Genomic DNA, 15,048 nt, shown 5'->3' with positions numbered 1-15,048 from the left:
CATAAAATACCAAAATATAATATATTAGATTGTACACGTGTGCTTGTTTGTAGATCGAGAATCAATTTCTTTGTCCATAATGTTTTTTTGATGTATGAAAACTTTTCCTGAAAGGGAATCTGATTCAGGCCAGAAGTCTAATGTAGAGAAATCACATAGAATGCAGCTAGATGTAGCTAATATTTACTAGCTGTACAGTTAATTAATTCTCTAATTGTTGTTTTTAAATTCAATTGTACTTTCAGTTTTGACCCTGAAGTACCCTACTGCACATTTTAATATTTTCCCTGCTTTAACATACAAGACCCACCTTATTAGCTCATTATTACGTTCTTGAGCTACATTTGAGCAAGGAAAAACACCAAACTGTGCAGTGCAGTGGACGTTTAGGACTACGGATAGAAAAAGTTGTACTAAAGCCTAAGAGCTGGTACATTAACCGTGCTCTCTGTCAGCTGACTGAGAGCTGCCCCCCTTTTACCAATTCATGACGGACTGTTTGAAGTAGTGTAAGAGTTTTGCTGCCACCCGGTGGCCGTACAAAAAAGGAAAAAAATTGAAAACACCATATATTCTGTTTGTGTTTTAAAATACACTGGCAGCATGTAACAATGTACTTCGTTTTTATAAGGGCCATCTGGAATTACAGTGCAAATTCCACTAGGGTTTTATAGAATTACATTCAATAGGAAATATGAGCTTTTTCTGTTACAATGCCTAGAGTAACAATGCTTTTTTCAATCCTCTGTTAAGGATAATTTAAAGGATAAGTTGAGAGGCATCCCCATAGAGGTGTCAGTGGAGATGCAGAACCAATCAGGACGCAGGAAGAGGCAAAGCTCCCTCGGCGAACTCCTCCCCGTGCTTGGCTCCAGCCAGCCAACTGCCAGCGAGGTAACCACCCACGACCAATCAGAAAACTTTGGTTTTCTTTCATTAGCTTTCTTGTTTTGGTAGTAATGGTCCTCCAAAGACATGTCATCATTTTGTAGTTCATCAGTAGCATCTAGACAAGCTCTGGGTCTAAGGTGTGGGTGAAAAATGAACTATGTTCTCAAAAAAATTACCATTATTTGGTAAACCAACAAGTGTTTACATTTTTTTATCTCTGTATGCTACAGTATTCACTACATTACGAGGTCATTAAGGAGTCGGAATATGAATACTCCTACATGCCAGCTAACACTGCTGCGCACTGGCTGTAGTACCATTTGAGTGGCTGGTGTTTACAGTCATATGCAAATGTTTGTGCATCCCTGTTTAAACGACATATTTTTGTTGATTTTCTAAGTGAAAATAAGTAAAAATAAACACATCCTCTACAGAGAACACACTTTGTGCACATTTTAATACACAGTTACTGTTTGTTGGCTAAATTTAAAGTATTGGGGAAAATATGGCCTGTGCAAAAGTTATTGCACATTTAATTGGTTTAGGTTTTTTTTTTTATCTGTAGAGGATCTGTAGAGGATGTGTGAACTTATAGAACAACTCATTGGTCCAGGGCTGTTCAAACTTTTGCATATGACTAAAATAGTGTTGAAGCTGAATAGAAGCCTTACTTTTATGCAATGTCAATTCCATGCTCAAGAGGAGCCTGCATGTAGTATTGTTTGTATTTTGACACCTTAATGAGGTTGTAATTCAGAGGATCCAGTTTCTTTCAAGGAACAAATGTTTTCAGAACAAAGTGTATCAGCTTTGGGCCCATATAGAAAAATGGCTTAGACCAGAAATGTATTATTTGAGCACGTCACTGACTACAAACCGACGCATGATGTCAGAGGTCTATATATAAGCAACAAAATGATGGCCTTAAAAAACAGTTGAATTGTTAATTAATCAAAGTTTTTTTTTTTTTTATCTACTGTTGCAGGTCAGTTTCGTGAAGGAAGGATGTGGCAGTGACAACGTGTGTGACAGTAAACTGGCACTGGAGTACAAGTTCTGCTCTCGAGAGTCTGGAGACATCTTTAAACCTCTACCAGCGTGAGTTCAGCAATTACGGCTTTATGTCTCGTCTCACCTCGCTTCATCTCATCTTACATCATCAGACATGATAGAGGCAGCAATTTAGCTAATACTCCGACTCAGACTGACTTAGCAGCAGCGCAAATATAGCAAATAAAGCTAAGACATGTTTGCGTGTTGTTAAGGAATCTCAAATAGACTTGCTTACGTGGTTTCTGACACTGCATGACATAGTGTTATCAATAAAATGGACAATAGTATGTCGCATAGTAATAAACAGTAGGACTAGCCATCTTGAAGCCTGATATTTGCCCGTATGTATGTCCATGTTTATAGAAAACTGTCGCGCTTTGTCAGAAACCATGTAAGCAAGTCTGTTGGAGATCACAGAACAGCTTGACATGGTTTGATTAAAATATAAGATGATTTAACATCATTTGTTCGCACAGTGCTAATCTAGTGACTGTCATTTTCTATTACCTGTTAGCTGCATTAGCCTCGTAGCTCCAGTGAAGAAACAAAGACGCAAACTTGTCTTGGCTGATCGGCTACATTTGTGGTAAATTGAATGTTCAGGGGTTTTATGCCACCTTATCACCGTCTCTGTTGTTCTCTTAGTCCAAACAGAGTTCCCCTCATTTCACTCACTGACCAGAAGGAAATCGCTCTGGAGGTCACAGTGAGCAATAAGAACGGAGATGATGCGTATGAGACGATTCTGACTGGATCTTTCCCTGGATCCCTCTCGTACTCTGCCTCCCGCAACAAGGACCCAGTGAGTCTAACTTAACTTCATTGTAAGGGTGGGCGATATGATGCACAAACATTGTGTCTAACAAGTTAGAACAGACAAAGTGTCCCAGCCAAACAGTAGTGCCATGTTTAATTTGTGAGTTCAGACCATGCCTTCAACATGGTGGTGGTAGTATGAGGAAGAATTGATTGAGAGACAGGGGGGGAGAACTCTGAGAACTTGGGCTGGAGTTCTGGCAGCTTCTGCCTGTGGCTAGAAGGCCAGACCCCCTCATAGCTGTAGTAGGCCTGATGCAGGACTGAGGAATGGGGAGGAGATGAGGTGGGGGTGGGGATTGCGAACACGTCGTCACGGGAACGGAAGGTGAGGATGTGAATTTTTAGAGCGTTAGATTGAAAGAAGGAGGAGTTTCAGCCATGCTCCTCCCCTCAAACTTCAGTTATAACATAACTACATTAAAAGGCTATGAAAATCTATGAGTACAGTCCAGTTTTTGCAAGAGGTAAATTATACAGTGTATGCAGGTACTATACACTGGTTGTTGTTGTTGTTGTTTACAGGCTCTCTATAATTAGTAGGGCTATCCAAGGCATGAAATATTAGCTGATGATTGTCACAAAAATAATTACTATCAATAATTTGACTGTCTTTTCTTGTTCATTGTGTGTGATTGTTGAAACTATTTCTAGCTGTTTAATCAGAGGAGAGTTAGTCAAATTCTGACAGGCCTAAGAACTGCTCTAAATCTTTTATAAATACATAGTTCTAGGCCTAAAATCTGATTGGCTGAGTGACGTTCAAAGCCGTCGTAAAATACTCAATGCATGCACTGCTATGACCGCCTCACAACAACCGAATTCTGTATTAATATGGCAAGTTTTGAAAAATTGTTGTACTGCTAATGAAATAATCACTGACTGTAATGCTGCTCGCATGGACAACCAAATGTACAGAGTAGGTGTAAACCTGGTTCTTTTTCAACTGAGGGTCTGACATTTGATTTTCTTAACTTGAACTTGATCAGCTAACTAACAAGCTAAAAGAAAGCTAACCGGCTAAACAACTCCACTATGAGTGTCACAGGCTTTGAAATAAAGTGCAAGAAAAAAAATAAAAATATGTCCGTGTTGTAGTTAGTGCCGCAGTGCCCAGTATGTAATTGGACAGATGTGGCTGAATCCCAAATGGGTACTACACAGCTAGTAGGGTGTCATTTGAGATCGAGCCCCAGCTTGGGGAAAAAGAGTGTTAGCTTGGTTCTAAATGAGACTGAAAATTGCATAGAGGAAATGGAAATTAACATTGTTGCGATAAAAATTTGGTGAGTAAATAGTTGTATATTATGATATGTTCATTATTTTATAACAATTAGTTCTTGAAAAGGCCGCTATATACAATGATAGGGCGACTGGACATTCTCATCCTCTTTCAGCAGTCCTCTGCTGTTTGGTAAAGAACTAAAGAACTACATTTCTTGGCAGAATAATTATCTTGATTATTATTAACAAAAGTTATTTACTGAATTTTTGTGATTTTGTGTATTGTACGTATCATCATATTTTATGTTGTCTGCCGTTTCTTAAAAGTAATGAGGCTCTTGAGGCCGTACATTTCAGTGATTTTATCACAAGTAAGGGGGTTTTTATTCTACTTCACATCATGCCTGAATCACAGGATGATAAAATCAGAAACGCACATCCTCTCGTGGCTTACTGTTTGAATATATTGCTGTTGTCAGAAGAAAACCTCATATCTCCAAAATGGTAACTTTACAGGAGAAGGAAAAAACCTACTTTACTTTTAATGTAAGTCAGTGGAACCAGACTTTTTTCCCCAAGTCATTTTGGGTTGTTTCTTTAGTCCATTCATCATGAAATTTACATACAATGTAAAGAGCAGCAGGCGTTTTCTAATTATGTCAAAAACTGAAAAACAACAAAAATGGAGATACAAGGTTTTCTTCCCACAACAGCGATATAGTGTTTCTATAGTTTGCAGTTATCACATTGACTATCTGTCTGCACTGTTGTCTACTGCTGTTCTAGGTTAAATGAAGCGCCATGTTTTGGAGAAACTAACATGTCATCATATTGGCCTCCCCTAGTTACTCCTATGCAGAAATACAGCCTTTTTGTCCTCTGTAAACATTTGATTGAATGTCTTTCTTTGTGTACAGAACAAACCGGTCATCTGTTTGGCCAATCAGAATGGTTCTAAAGCTGAGTGTGAGCTGGGGAATCCGTTCAAAAGAGACTCAGAGGTAAGTCAAGAGGACTGAAAGAAAGTTTTTGCAGTGGTCAGTGTGCAGATCTGTCCTGACACTCTGTTCCTAACACTACAGGTAACGTTCTACATCATTTTGGGCACTGGTGGGATTTCATTAGACGTGACCGAAGTGGAAGTCACACTTCAACTCAAAACGTGAGTGCTTTGTGTCCATGTTTCATTTTAGCTTAAAGTGTGCATTTAATGGAAATTATCCACATTTTCTTGCTTTTTTTAAAAGGGTTCAATATATAACAGCTTTAGAGGGAGAGGATCAAAAACACGTTTCATTCTGAGAGAAAAAAAGAGTCTGGAAAGTGGTCATAAAAAATGAATACTGTTTTTTAACACATATAGTTGTAAGAAAAAGTTATGGCACATTTTATCTTTTATGTTTTTTTCCTCCAATATGTCTTTTTGCACTGAAGTGTGCAAAAAACGCCACACTTAAGGGTGTTCTCAGTAGAGAATTGTTTAACTTATTTTTACTTGGAACATCAACAACACTTGACAGTGTGCAGTAACTTTGTGTAACCGTGTGTGTGTGTGTGTGTGTGTGTGTGTATGCTGCAGGACGAGTAATCAGACGGCCCTGACCATCACAAAAAAGGCTAACGTTCAAATTAAGCTGCTGTTGTCCCTCTCGGGGTGAGTTACTTGTGTCTTGCATGCCTCAGAAATATTCCTGGATTTAACATTCATCTCACTGCTTATAATGGACTGTAGTAGAAGACACTTATCAATGGTAGACAAAGCAGTGAGCAGTTAGTCATTTGAATTGTTTAATTTGAAGGATAAGCTGGTAGCCTGGGTGTCAGAAAATTAGGCCTGTCACAATTACTGCATCATGTGAGATGATCGCAGTCATATGAGCTGACTGCAGCTATTTTTCAGTCATATTATGCTGAACAGACAAAATGTGAACTGGCTGTGTTTGGTTGAGACAAATAAACGTATGTAAAAGAAAGCAGTAAATGCATTCCTGTAGACGTCATGAGGATTATGAAAATAAAGAAGGTTCTAACTTGGTGCTTTAATGTTTAGAGGGCAGCGCTCAGCAATTTCTGTTAGCTATGTAGCTAATTCTAATGTTTTTAGCATGTATGCCAGCAGAATGAGAGTTTTTCTGCTTATATTTCCTCTGTGGTGATGAACATGTAGCTCTGTTCGACTCCACACATACTTTTGTGTAACTGTAGACATTTGTCTGAGTCTATTGAGTCGACAGTACAACCAGTCTTAGCCACTGTATCAGTGAACATAGCTAACAAGTGAGGTGGCCAATCGGGCAGTTTGTCCACTTTAGGCTTGTATTTTAATAGTTGCAAACAATGAACAAGAAAAGACAATTAAATCGTTAATCACAATTATTTAAATGACAATTAATCGTTAGCTAAAATGTCATGATTGTAACAGCCCTAGCAACAGGCTACCCTCTAGTCTGTCGGGTCACATGATCACTGGCCCACTTTTGCTTTTTTAACATTCTTAACGAATGAAATGTTGAATGTGGATCTGTTCTTTCCCCTCATCCTCAGGGTGGCGAAGCCGTCTCAGCTGGAATTCACTGGCGAGGTCAAAGGAGAGAGTGCTATGCAAACAGAATCTGATGTGGGCAGCCAGATTGACTACGAGTTTAGGGTGATTATTATTATTATTATTATTATTATTATTATTATTATGTACACACGGTTGTATATTTTTTAATATTGTGAATAAATTAAAGGGGGATTCCCCCCATCTTTCAAAATGTCTGGTTAGTGGATTAAATGTAAACAGTCATTCAGGTTGGAGGGATCTAGAGAAACTAGAGGGTCACAATAGTTCACAGTGGTGATGATGGTAACCAGACGTCTGAAGCGGTTTTATACCTCCTTCACACAAAGTTGTGATATGAAATAGTTATGAATTCTCCGCCTGATGCTTGAGACATTGTGTTTATGATAGTTTTGACTATTAAAATGCACACATGGCAGAGAGGTACATACAAGTACATTGTTTTACTGTAGTTGTGCTATTAGCTTTTAGCTTTGGGAATTAAAAAAAAATCCATTCATGGTGGAGAGGTACAAACAGGGTGTTGTAGGATAAATGCTTCCCAGAGAACTCATTTTTTTCAGATTTACTGGTATTTTACCATTATCAACATTACATAAAAAACTCAGAAGACAAGAGTAGCTTCACTGATAGTTTTGGACAGTATTTGTGTTGTAGACGTTGCCTCTTGCAGCTGGTGTAGACACATATACTAGCACTATCTTATAACGGTATGTAACCACAATATTATATCAGTTGATATTTTAGCACATTCCCTACACTCTCAGAAGAAAAGGTACAAAACATCTCAGTACCTTTAGTCAGGGAACATAATTGTACCATAATCCATTGAAATGATATTTCCTAAGTTGTACTGACTCCACACACCCCGTCTCGACTCCAGGCTTTTATTTCATTGTTCTGTTTTAAAACGTTAAGTTATGAAAATGTTCAAATACGTACTTTTCCAGTTAGAAAAACTGGAACGCGATCCCCAATATTAATATTAATAATAATAATAATAATAATATTATTGCCAATATTTAACTGTTTAACAATTTAAACAATAATTAATTAAACAACAATAATTAAACAAAAATTGAATTTAAATTTATCGCCGTTTAAGCGCCATCATCGGATTAGTCAGTCATTGGCGATGTACAGTTACATTGTGCTATTGTCCAGGCCTGTCTTGGACCATTTCTGTCGGTCATTTGTCATTAAATTCTGACACAGTGTAAACACAAGCTAAATAAATACTAAATATATAAATAAATTTAAAAAATCTGAAGTCACATCCTTTATATATGAAAAAATAGACATAATATTATTAATGATGTGGAGTAATTTAAACAGCACAAAAAGGCATTCTTTGTGTTGACCTTAAAGGGTTAAGGAGACAACAGCGGGGACTCTGAATGTATGAAGATATGGTTACTCACTGCACTCTAGTAATCTGGTTTTCAGCAAAACCTTGTTCAGTAACAAACTCTGGTTCTTTTTGTAAAGGTTATAAACCTGGGCAAGCCTCTGAAGTCGTTTGGCACAGCATTTCTGAACATCGAGTGGCCCAGGAACACAGTCTCAGATAAATGGCTCCTGTATCTAATGAAGATCACCACTACAGGTGTGGAGAGGATCGGCTGCAGCAGACCGAACGAAGTCAACTTCCTCAAGCTCACTGAAGTATGCAAACCTTCATCAGACACACAGATTTCAAACTTACTCTGAGCTTTTTTATTTAAAAAAGTACGTCAAATACCTGAAACTTAGCTTATGTCTTCATTCTGATTATTTTATGAAAATAAATGATTGAACATTCCAGTCTGTCACTACCAAAACAATCATAACACTACCAACACTTTACCACATGTTTCAGTCGTGACTGTTTCAGTAGTGACTGTTTTAGCTGATGTTGAGCAGAACTCTAAAACACTAGCCAGTGCATGACCAGCAAACACAGCTTTGAACAGCTGGACACATAAAATCAGAATATTTTTATTAAAACACAAAAAAGTTTCCAAAAGTCCACAAAATATGTGTTTCGGTAGTGACAGTTCTTAATGTTTCACACTGATTTTTGGACTTTGGGACACTTTTACTTCAAAACAACGGGATTCAGCTGCTCACCATGTGGCCATGAGGGACAGGGATGCAGTCTCACTTCCTGCTTTAAAATGCAGGGGCATGCCTGAAATAAGGTTCCGCCTATGGACTAACTCTGTGTTTCGGTAGTGACATGAAAAGTTTGATTTAAATTAAACTTTATCTAAATGTTTCAACTTTAAATCAATACGATGTTTGGGACAGACACCTCCCAACAGAAAGTACCATATAAATGATTATTAAATATTATATTAATATATTATAATATATTAATAGCTTATTACCATCCATAATAATAGCTTTGGTTTAAATAGATCATAACATGATCCTTGTAAATATCGAAGGTCTGATTACTTAATTGTTTTTGTTATTTTAGGGGGATTTTAATTTTCTTTTTTTTACTTATTTGAAAGGAAGTATTATACTTTACAGACTAGGAGAAAATGTATGTTTTCTATGGAGTCCTCAGTCCACTGTTTGCCATTCTATTCTACCTGAAAGACAGATGCAGATTATTGACAAGACATTTATCACATGCTGCTGTCACTCAGTACTCTTTGCCTTATTCTTATGTCAGGATAAGTCGCCGGTAAGAACCAAACGTGAAGTCGAGGGAGATGCAAGCTCAGAGGAACCCAAATTCTCCCTTTTTAAAGACCAGAGGAAATTCACAGTCTTGGTAAAACCTTTCAAAAATGTATTTATTATTTTCAAGTAATACTAGGAGATAAAATTCATGATGTTTTATCACAGGATCAGATGTCATTTGCATTAATAACAGTAATAAAACCACACTTTCTAAGTTCTGCTAAAAGAGTGTCATAGCTCACTTTGCTTGGACCAGTTTGTTGTGTTTTATTCTCAAAATGTGTTGAATACTGATCACACAAAAATTGTGCTATTAATGAATATTTTCATCTTTTTTTTCTCTTTTATTGTGGTTCCTTTGTTTATAAACAGTTGTTTATCATGTTATTTGTAGTCGTGCGGCGATGGAGCAAAGTGTGTGCAGTTTAAGTGTCCTCTTCAGGGACTGGACAGTAACGCTGTTATTTCACTAAAGGCCCGAATCTGGAATGGCACCTTCCTGGAGGTGGGTTTCTTATTTTTCAAAGATTGTTTCATTTCATTGAGCTTGAGTTAAAATAGTCTACAAATGTTACAAATAGAGTTGTGCTTTGTATGATTTTTTTTCATTTGTTGTAAGATACTGTACTGTTATTATACCTGAGACCTGGTATATGTTTGCTCTGACCATGAAAGGAGAGAGCAGCTAAGTGTATTATGAGCATAAAACGTATAAAACATGCCATTGTTCCATACAGGAGTTCTCCAAACTGAATTACGTTGACATCATCACGAAGGCGTGGCTCAGTCTGGACTCTGCACCTAAAAACGTTGTGCTGAAAAACGAAGATGCACAGGTGAGCTGGCGCCGGGTTTGGGAGGTATATGGGTAGAAAAGTGAATACCAGTGTGATGATGTTCTGTGATACAGATTTGACCAAGTCATCAACACTGTGACAAACCCAAAACCTGCTAAAGCTCCATCACAAATGACTCAAACAGCTTCAGTAGTTAAAAAAGACATTATAAGCTTATAAATGAGATATTAGTTATATATAATACACATTATACACTCATAAACATTTATAAACTCAATAAAAAGTGTTACAATTTTAGCTTTAGAACAACCATGTACAGTGATAAATATTATTTATTATAAAATTTCATCAATACCTCACTATTTATTAGTTTTAAAGAGAAAATTGTGACATGACGTCAATATGTAATCGCATGTGATATGATGTGAATAGTGATCACACGTGAAATCATGTCAACAACATGATCACATGTGACATGAATAAAACGCGTGATTACTCGTGACAGGATATGAACAGTATGTGATCACATGGCACCGTGTGATTAGTGTGATCATGTGACATGGATGTGATGACGTAACTCATGACATCATGTGAATGTGATCACATGTGAAATGTGACATGTAAATGTGGCCATGTGACGTGCCAGTAATGTGACCACATGCGTGATGTGAATAACACGATCACATGCAACATGTAAATCACACAACGTGGATTATGTGTGATTACTTATGAACGTTACATAACGTGTAATCACATGTGACACCATGTGAATAAAACGTGATCATGTGAAAAGTGTAAATCGATGAAAAGATTTGAGAAAATGCTAAATGAAAACTAAAAATATGCATCATGTGAAAAGTCCAAAAACAGAAAAAAGTGTGAAAATAAAAAGGGATATATTTGGAATATATTGAAAATTGTTCTTGTTATTCATATTGTCCTCTCTTATAACATGTGAATCAGTGTATTCTTCCCTTTAATCAACTATGTTATTGGTATGTGTGCGCGCATGTGTTCGTTAGGTGCGAGTGACTGTGTTTCCAGGACGCAAGGCAGCGCAGTACGGAGGTTTACCGTGGTGGATCATCCTGGTGGCTATATTACTGGGGCTGCTCCTGCTGGGATTGCTCATCTTCCTGCTCTGGAAGGTAAAAGAAATCAAACTTCAAACACAACAGTGATCCATCTCAGTCTATCAGCTGTCATTCTATCATGACTGCCCTGTTTATGCAAAAAATTAACCATCACAAATGTAATATGCAAGAAAACCAAACGACTCTACTTCTTCTAGTGTGGTTTCTTCGGCAAAAACGACAAAGACTCCAAAAACGAACCCGAGAAAGAGAGACTGACTTCCAATGCATAGAGAAAGAGTGAGACACAAAGAAAACAGAAGCTGGGTAATAGCCGTTATGGTGCTCAGAGCTAGCATGGGGGAGTAGGTTTAGCCTTGGCTAACTCTCTTACAGCCTGGGACATCATGCTGTGTTGCATTGCCTAGATCTGGGGGGAAATATGGTGGCAGCTTCCGGTGCACAGTGATGAGCTGTAGACTGCTATTAAGATACGCAAACCGTTCATGTATGGTGTCGCTTCAGGGGTTTAAATGGTTTACATACATGAATATGTAATCCTTGCTTATATAAGGCTTTCAGGTATGAGTACATAACTGTGTGATCATACACCAATCAGCTTGATTGGGGGAAACTGCATCTTTTTTCGGCTAGCTTGGACTTTTAAAGGCACATTTCTCTCTCGCTTTCTGAGCATGCTACACTTTTCAGACTCAGTTCTTTCTCTGGGGCTGTAGGTTTCTGCCTCGCTGCTCATCCCACTTTTGCTTGGTCCAGCATGCTGTACACATGTTGCTGTACTGTTCCTATGTCTTCAGTCTGTATTGGTCCTGTACAGTGTTTCCAAGTCCAGTCCTGGGGGTTTCCCAAATTATCCGAATTTATTACTAAGTACTAAGAATGTTTGGTACTAAGGATGCACCAATACAGAATTTATGGGTCAATACATTAGCCATTGATTCATGCCTAATGCTGCATTTACATTATAACAGTAGACAGTCAACAGCAGAAAGGATGGACATGCTTTCAATGGAAAATTCTGCCAGCATAACATTGCACTTAGAGTTCCTATTTTCCAACGTTTGCCATTGACCGCAGACAGGGAGTCCAGGTGAACCCGGTGTTATACGACAAAATATTAAACACCTTAAATACACAATCGAGACTGCCAAACTCTCCTCTGATAATCATCCGTTTTCTCCGTGATGAGGCATGTTTTTTGAGGAAAATTTTTCCGAGGGCACCTTTTAAAGACATTAATTTAATGATTATTTTACATTTAGTGTAGTGAGCATTAAGGTTTAAACTGTAAAGATGTATAATAGATACATTTAACATAGCCATGATGACGAAGCTAATTCAGACAACATGATTGATCTACCTACCCAGCAAACACACATTGTCACAACGTTGTCAAAAGGTGGCGCTGTTTACGTTCTCTGAACAAGGTTGTCACAACATTGTCACAACCTCATTATTCAGTAACGTTGCCATACAATATTATGACTACCTGTTGGCAACTTAGCGGAATTCCATGGAGTTCCATTCATAACATAAAGGTACTTACGAGGATTCCAGGAGGTTTTGATATCGTACTGACGACGTTGCCACTACGTTGTCTCAGTGTTGTCAGATAATGTTGTTACAACTTTCTGAGGAATTACATTTCAGCGTTGTGACAATGTTGTGGGCACCAAAACAATAGGTTGTCACAGTGTAACTGTGTTTGCTGGGTAGGTTCAACAGGCTTTGCAGAATGTTAGTAAAAATCCCATTCAGCCTAATGAGAAACTCTAGTGCACAACGCAGTTTTTATCAAAGTGGACGACTACAGCGTTTGTTTAGAGTCGTTAGTTATTGTGTATGTTTAGGGATAAATGCTTTTAGGGATGTACATACTGACTAATTTTGTCAATAGAATAAGCAACAACAAAAAATGGAAAAAATGGAAAAACTGACAAAATGAGCTTAGGGCCGTAGACTTGCGTTTTAGATGACGGCACTGGTGGTTAAAAATTGAAATTGTTTTGTTTTTGAAAAGTAGCCAAGGGAAATCAGTAGCTTTTGTGTGTGAGGGGCGTATGAGCTAACTCTATCCAGAACAGCGTTATCAAAGAAATATATATCCACCGTTTCTGGATCTATCTAACATTAACTACAGTGGTTAGCCTAGCACTGTCTCTGCCTTCTGAACTGCGTCCCTAACAACTCACTTTCACATTAAGCTCACATTCAGGCACTCATGCTTCATAGTAGCAAAATATTGTAGTCGTTGAAATCACAGTTTACTTATTAAAGCGTAAAATTTGTCTTTCCCCGAATTGTTAGCCCGCTTATTCTACATTTCACACACTTGAAATTAACACACTTTAAATCAGAACGTGCCCTTTAGGTTAAATGGGATTTTTGCCAGCTTGACCAGCATAGCAACAGTTGCTACAAAAGAACACATTTGTGGGTGAAGCATTGAAAGGCCAATGATTGTAAAAGATTTCTGCTATTTTATCATTTATAACTATCAGATATAATTGCGGTATCACTGGAATTAAAAAGAAAACTATATTAATTCCCATAGATCTGAAAACAATATCTGGGCTGCAGCTTTATTGTGTACTCTTAATCGATACAGTCGTCCTGGGTGCTTGAGTAGAGGACCAATATGAACCGAATTGGTACTGGATTGGGAAACACTGCTCTGGTAGGAAGTTCTAGCCCTGTTTAGCTAATGTTAATGGTAATCCTTGTCATTTTTGCCCTCAGTGTGGATTTTTTAAACGTACCAAATATGATGACAGCGTGCCGAGTTACAGTGCCGTGCGGATAAAGAGGGAAGAGCGAGCGTACCCACCTGGCAAAGAGCAGCCATTGGAGAAGAAGCAGTGGATGACTTCCTGGAATGAAAACGAGAGCTACTCCTAGCCTTTCGCTACGGTGGCTGCTGGCACGCATTATTAATCTGCTTTAAAGGAAAACAAAACGTAAAAACCAGGCCAAAGACATCTTTCCCAAAACCCTGAGTGCTTCATGTTTGCACACCCTGAACTGAGTGTACATATCACAATGACAGAATGAACGGAACTGAAAAACAAATGTACAAATAGAATTTCTTGCACCTTCTCCACTGAGGGACTGGTTTCAAATAGTGGAAGAAATTGAAAAGAAAAAAAAATGAATTACTGAATGGAAAAGGGGGAGGAGCATATTTGCCCTAAAAGGGAATTCCACTGATTTTTCAAGTCATTTTGCGTAATTTAGTCAGTAAGAAGTAAAGTCATTCAGAGTGGACTTGTTCACAGTGGTGGTGATAGGAACCAGACATCTAATAAGTTTAATGCCTCTTAAAGCCACATCACTGAGAGTTATTAAATATATTAAATGGTTATGAATATGCTGCCTGGTGTCTAAGAAAATATTTTATTATAGATTTCTTATAGTATTTTGGCATGGAACATCTTTCATGGTGGAGACGGACTGCATGTGTTGTGAGGTGAGGAAAAATAGTTCCCAAAGAAAACTTTATCATAGTAAACATTACATATAAACATGCAGGAGGCACATGCAGGTTGACTGGTCACTTCAGATAGCAAATAGCATGGCTACATCTGTGTTGTAGAGATCATGACTTTCTGGTTCCTATCAAAACCCCTGTAAAGAAATCAGTGTCTCTACAATGAACCAGTCCACATCAAACCACCCTGAATGACCCTGTTTACATCTCAGTGAATACATTATGCAGAAATTCTAAAAAAAAAGGGTGGAATTCCCCTTTAACTCCATGTCTATGCTTCAGTGGTCCCACATTCATGAATAGAACATTACATGCATTCCCATATGTTGTATATATACTTGATCATGCGTCAGAAAATGTCTATTTATTCTGAGATTGTTCTGTGGGTAACAAACAGGCCAAAGACTCTATATCACTGCTGTTGGAAGAAAACCTCGTATCTCCATTTTT

The 15,048-nt window shown here is 37.9% G+C and overlaps 1 protein-coding gene across 3 annotated transcripts in view; it reads left to right on the top strand.

The window, feature by feature from the left end:
* Positions 1–14,578, top strand: part of itga6b (integrin, alpha 6b) — a 50,460-nt gene extending 35,882 nt beyond the window's left edge. Inside the window, exons 13-26 of one of the 3 annotated variants that reach the window (XM_036564851.1) lie at positions 754–894; positions 1,877–1,989; positions 2,590–2,746; positions 4,902–4,985; positions 5,067–5,146; positions 5,564–5,638; positions 6,529–6,631; positions 8,036–8,212; positions 9,210–9,311; positions 9,615–9,725; positions 9,958–10,056; positions 11,040–11,165; positions 11,309–11,417; positions 13,851–14,578. In XM_036564851.1, coding sequence (XP_036420744.1) covers positions 754–894; positions 1,877–1,989; positions 2,590–2,746; positions 4,902–4,985; positions 5,067–5,146; positions 5,564–5,638; positions 6,529–6,631; positions 8,036–8,212; positions 9,210–9,311; positions 9,615–9,725; positions 9,958–10,056; positions 11,040–11,165; positions 11,309–11,383 — 1,443 coding nt within the window. In that variant the 3' untranslated portion in view covers positions 11,384–11,417; positions 13,851–14,578. The remainder of the gene's footprint in view (positions 1–753; positions 895–1,876; positions 1,990–2,589; positions 2,747–4,901; positions 4,986–5,066; positions 5,147–5,563; positions 5,639–6,528; positions 6,632–8,035; positions 8,213–9,209; positions 9,312–9,614; positions 9,726–9,957; positions 10,057–11,039; positions 11,166–11,308; positions 11,418–13,850) is intronic. The other 2 variants (XM_036564852.1, XM_036564849.1) reach the window with 2 other exon arrangements.
* Positions 14,579–15,048: the final 470 nt, after the last annotated feature.

This window comes from Colossoma macropomum, unplaced genomic scaffold (genome assembly GCF_904425465.1).
Source record: "Colossoma macropomum unplaced genomic scaffold, Colossoma_macropomum, whole genome shotgun sequence".
Classification (NCBI taxonomy): domain Eukaryota; kingdom Metazoa; phylum Chordata; class Actinopteri; order Characiformes; family Serrasalmidae; genus Colossoma; species Colossoma macropomum.
Note: the sequence above shows the minus strand (reverse complement) of the source record. Positions and strands in the feature narration are given on the sequence as shown.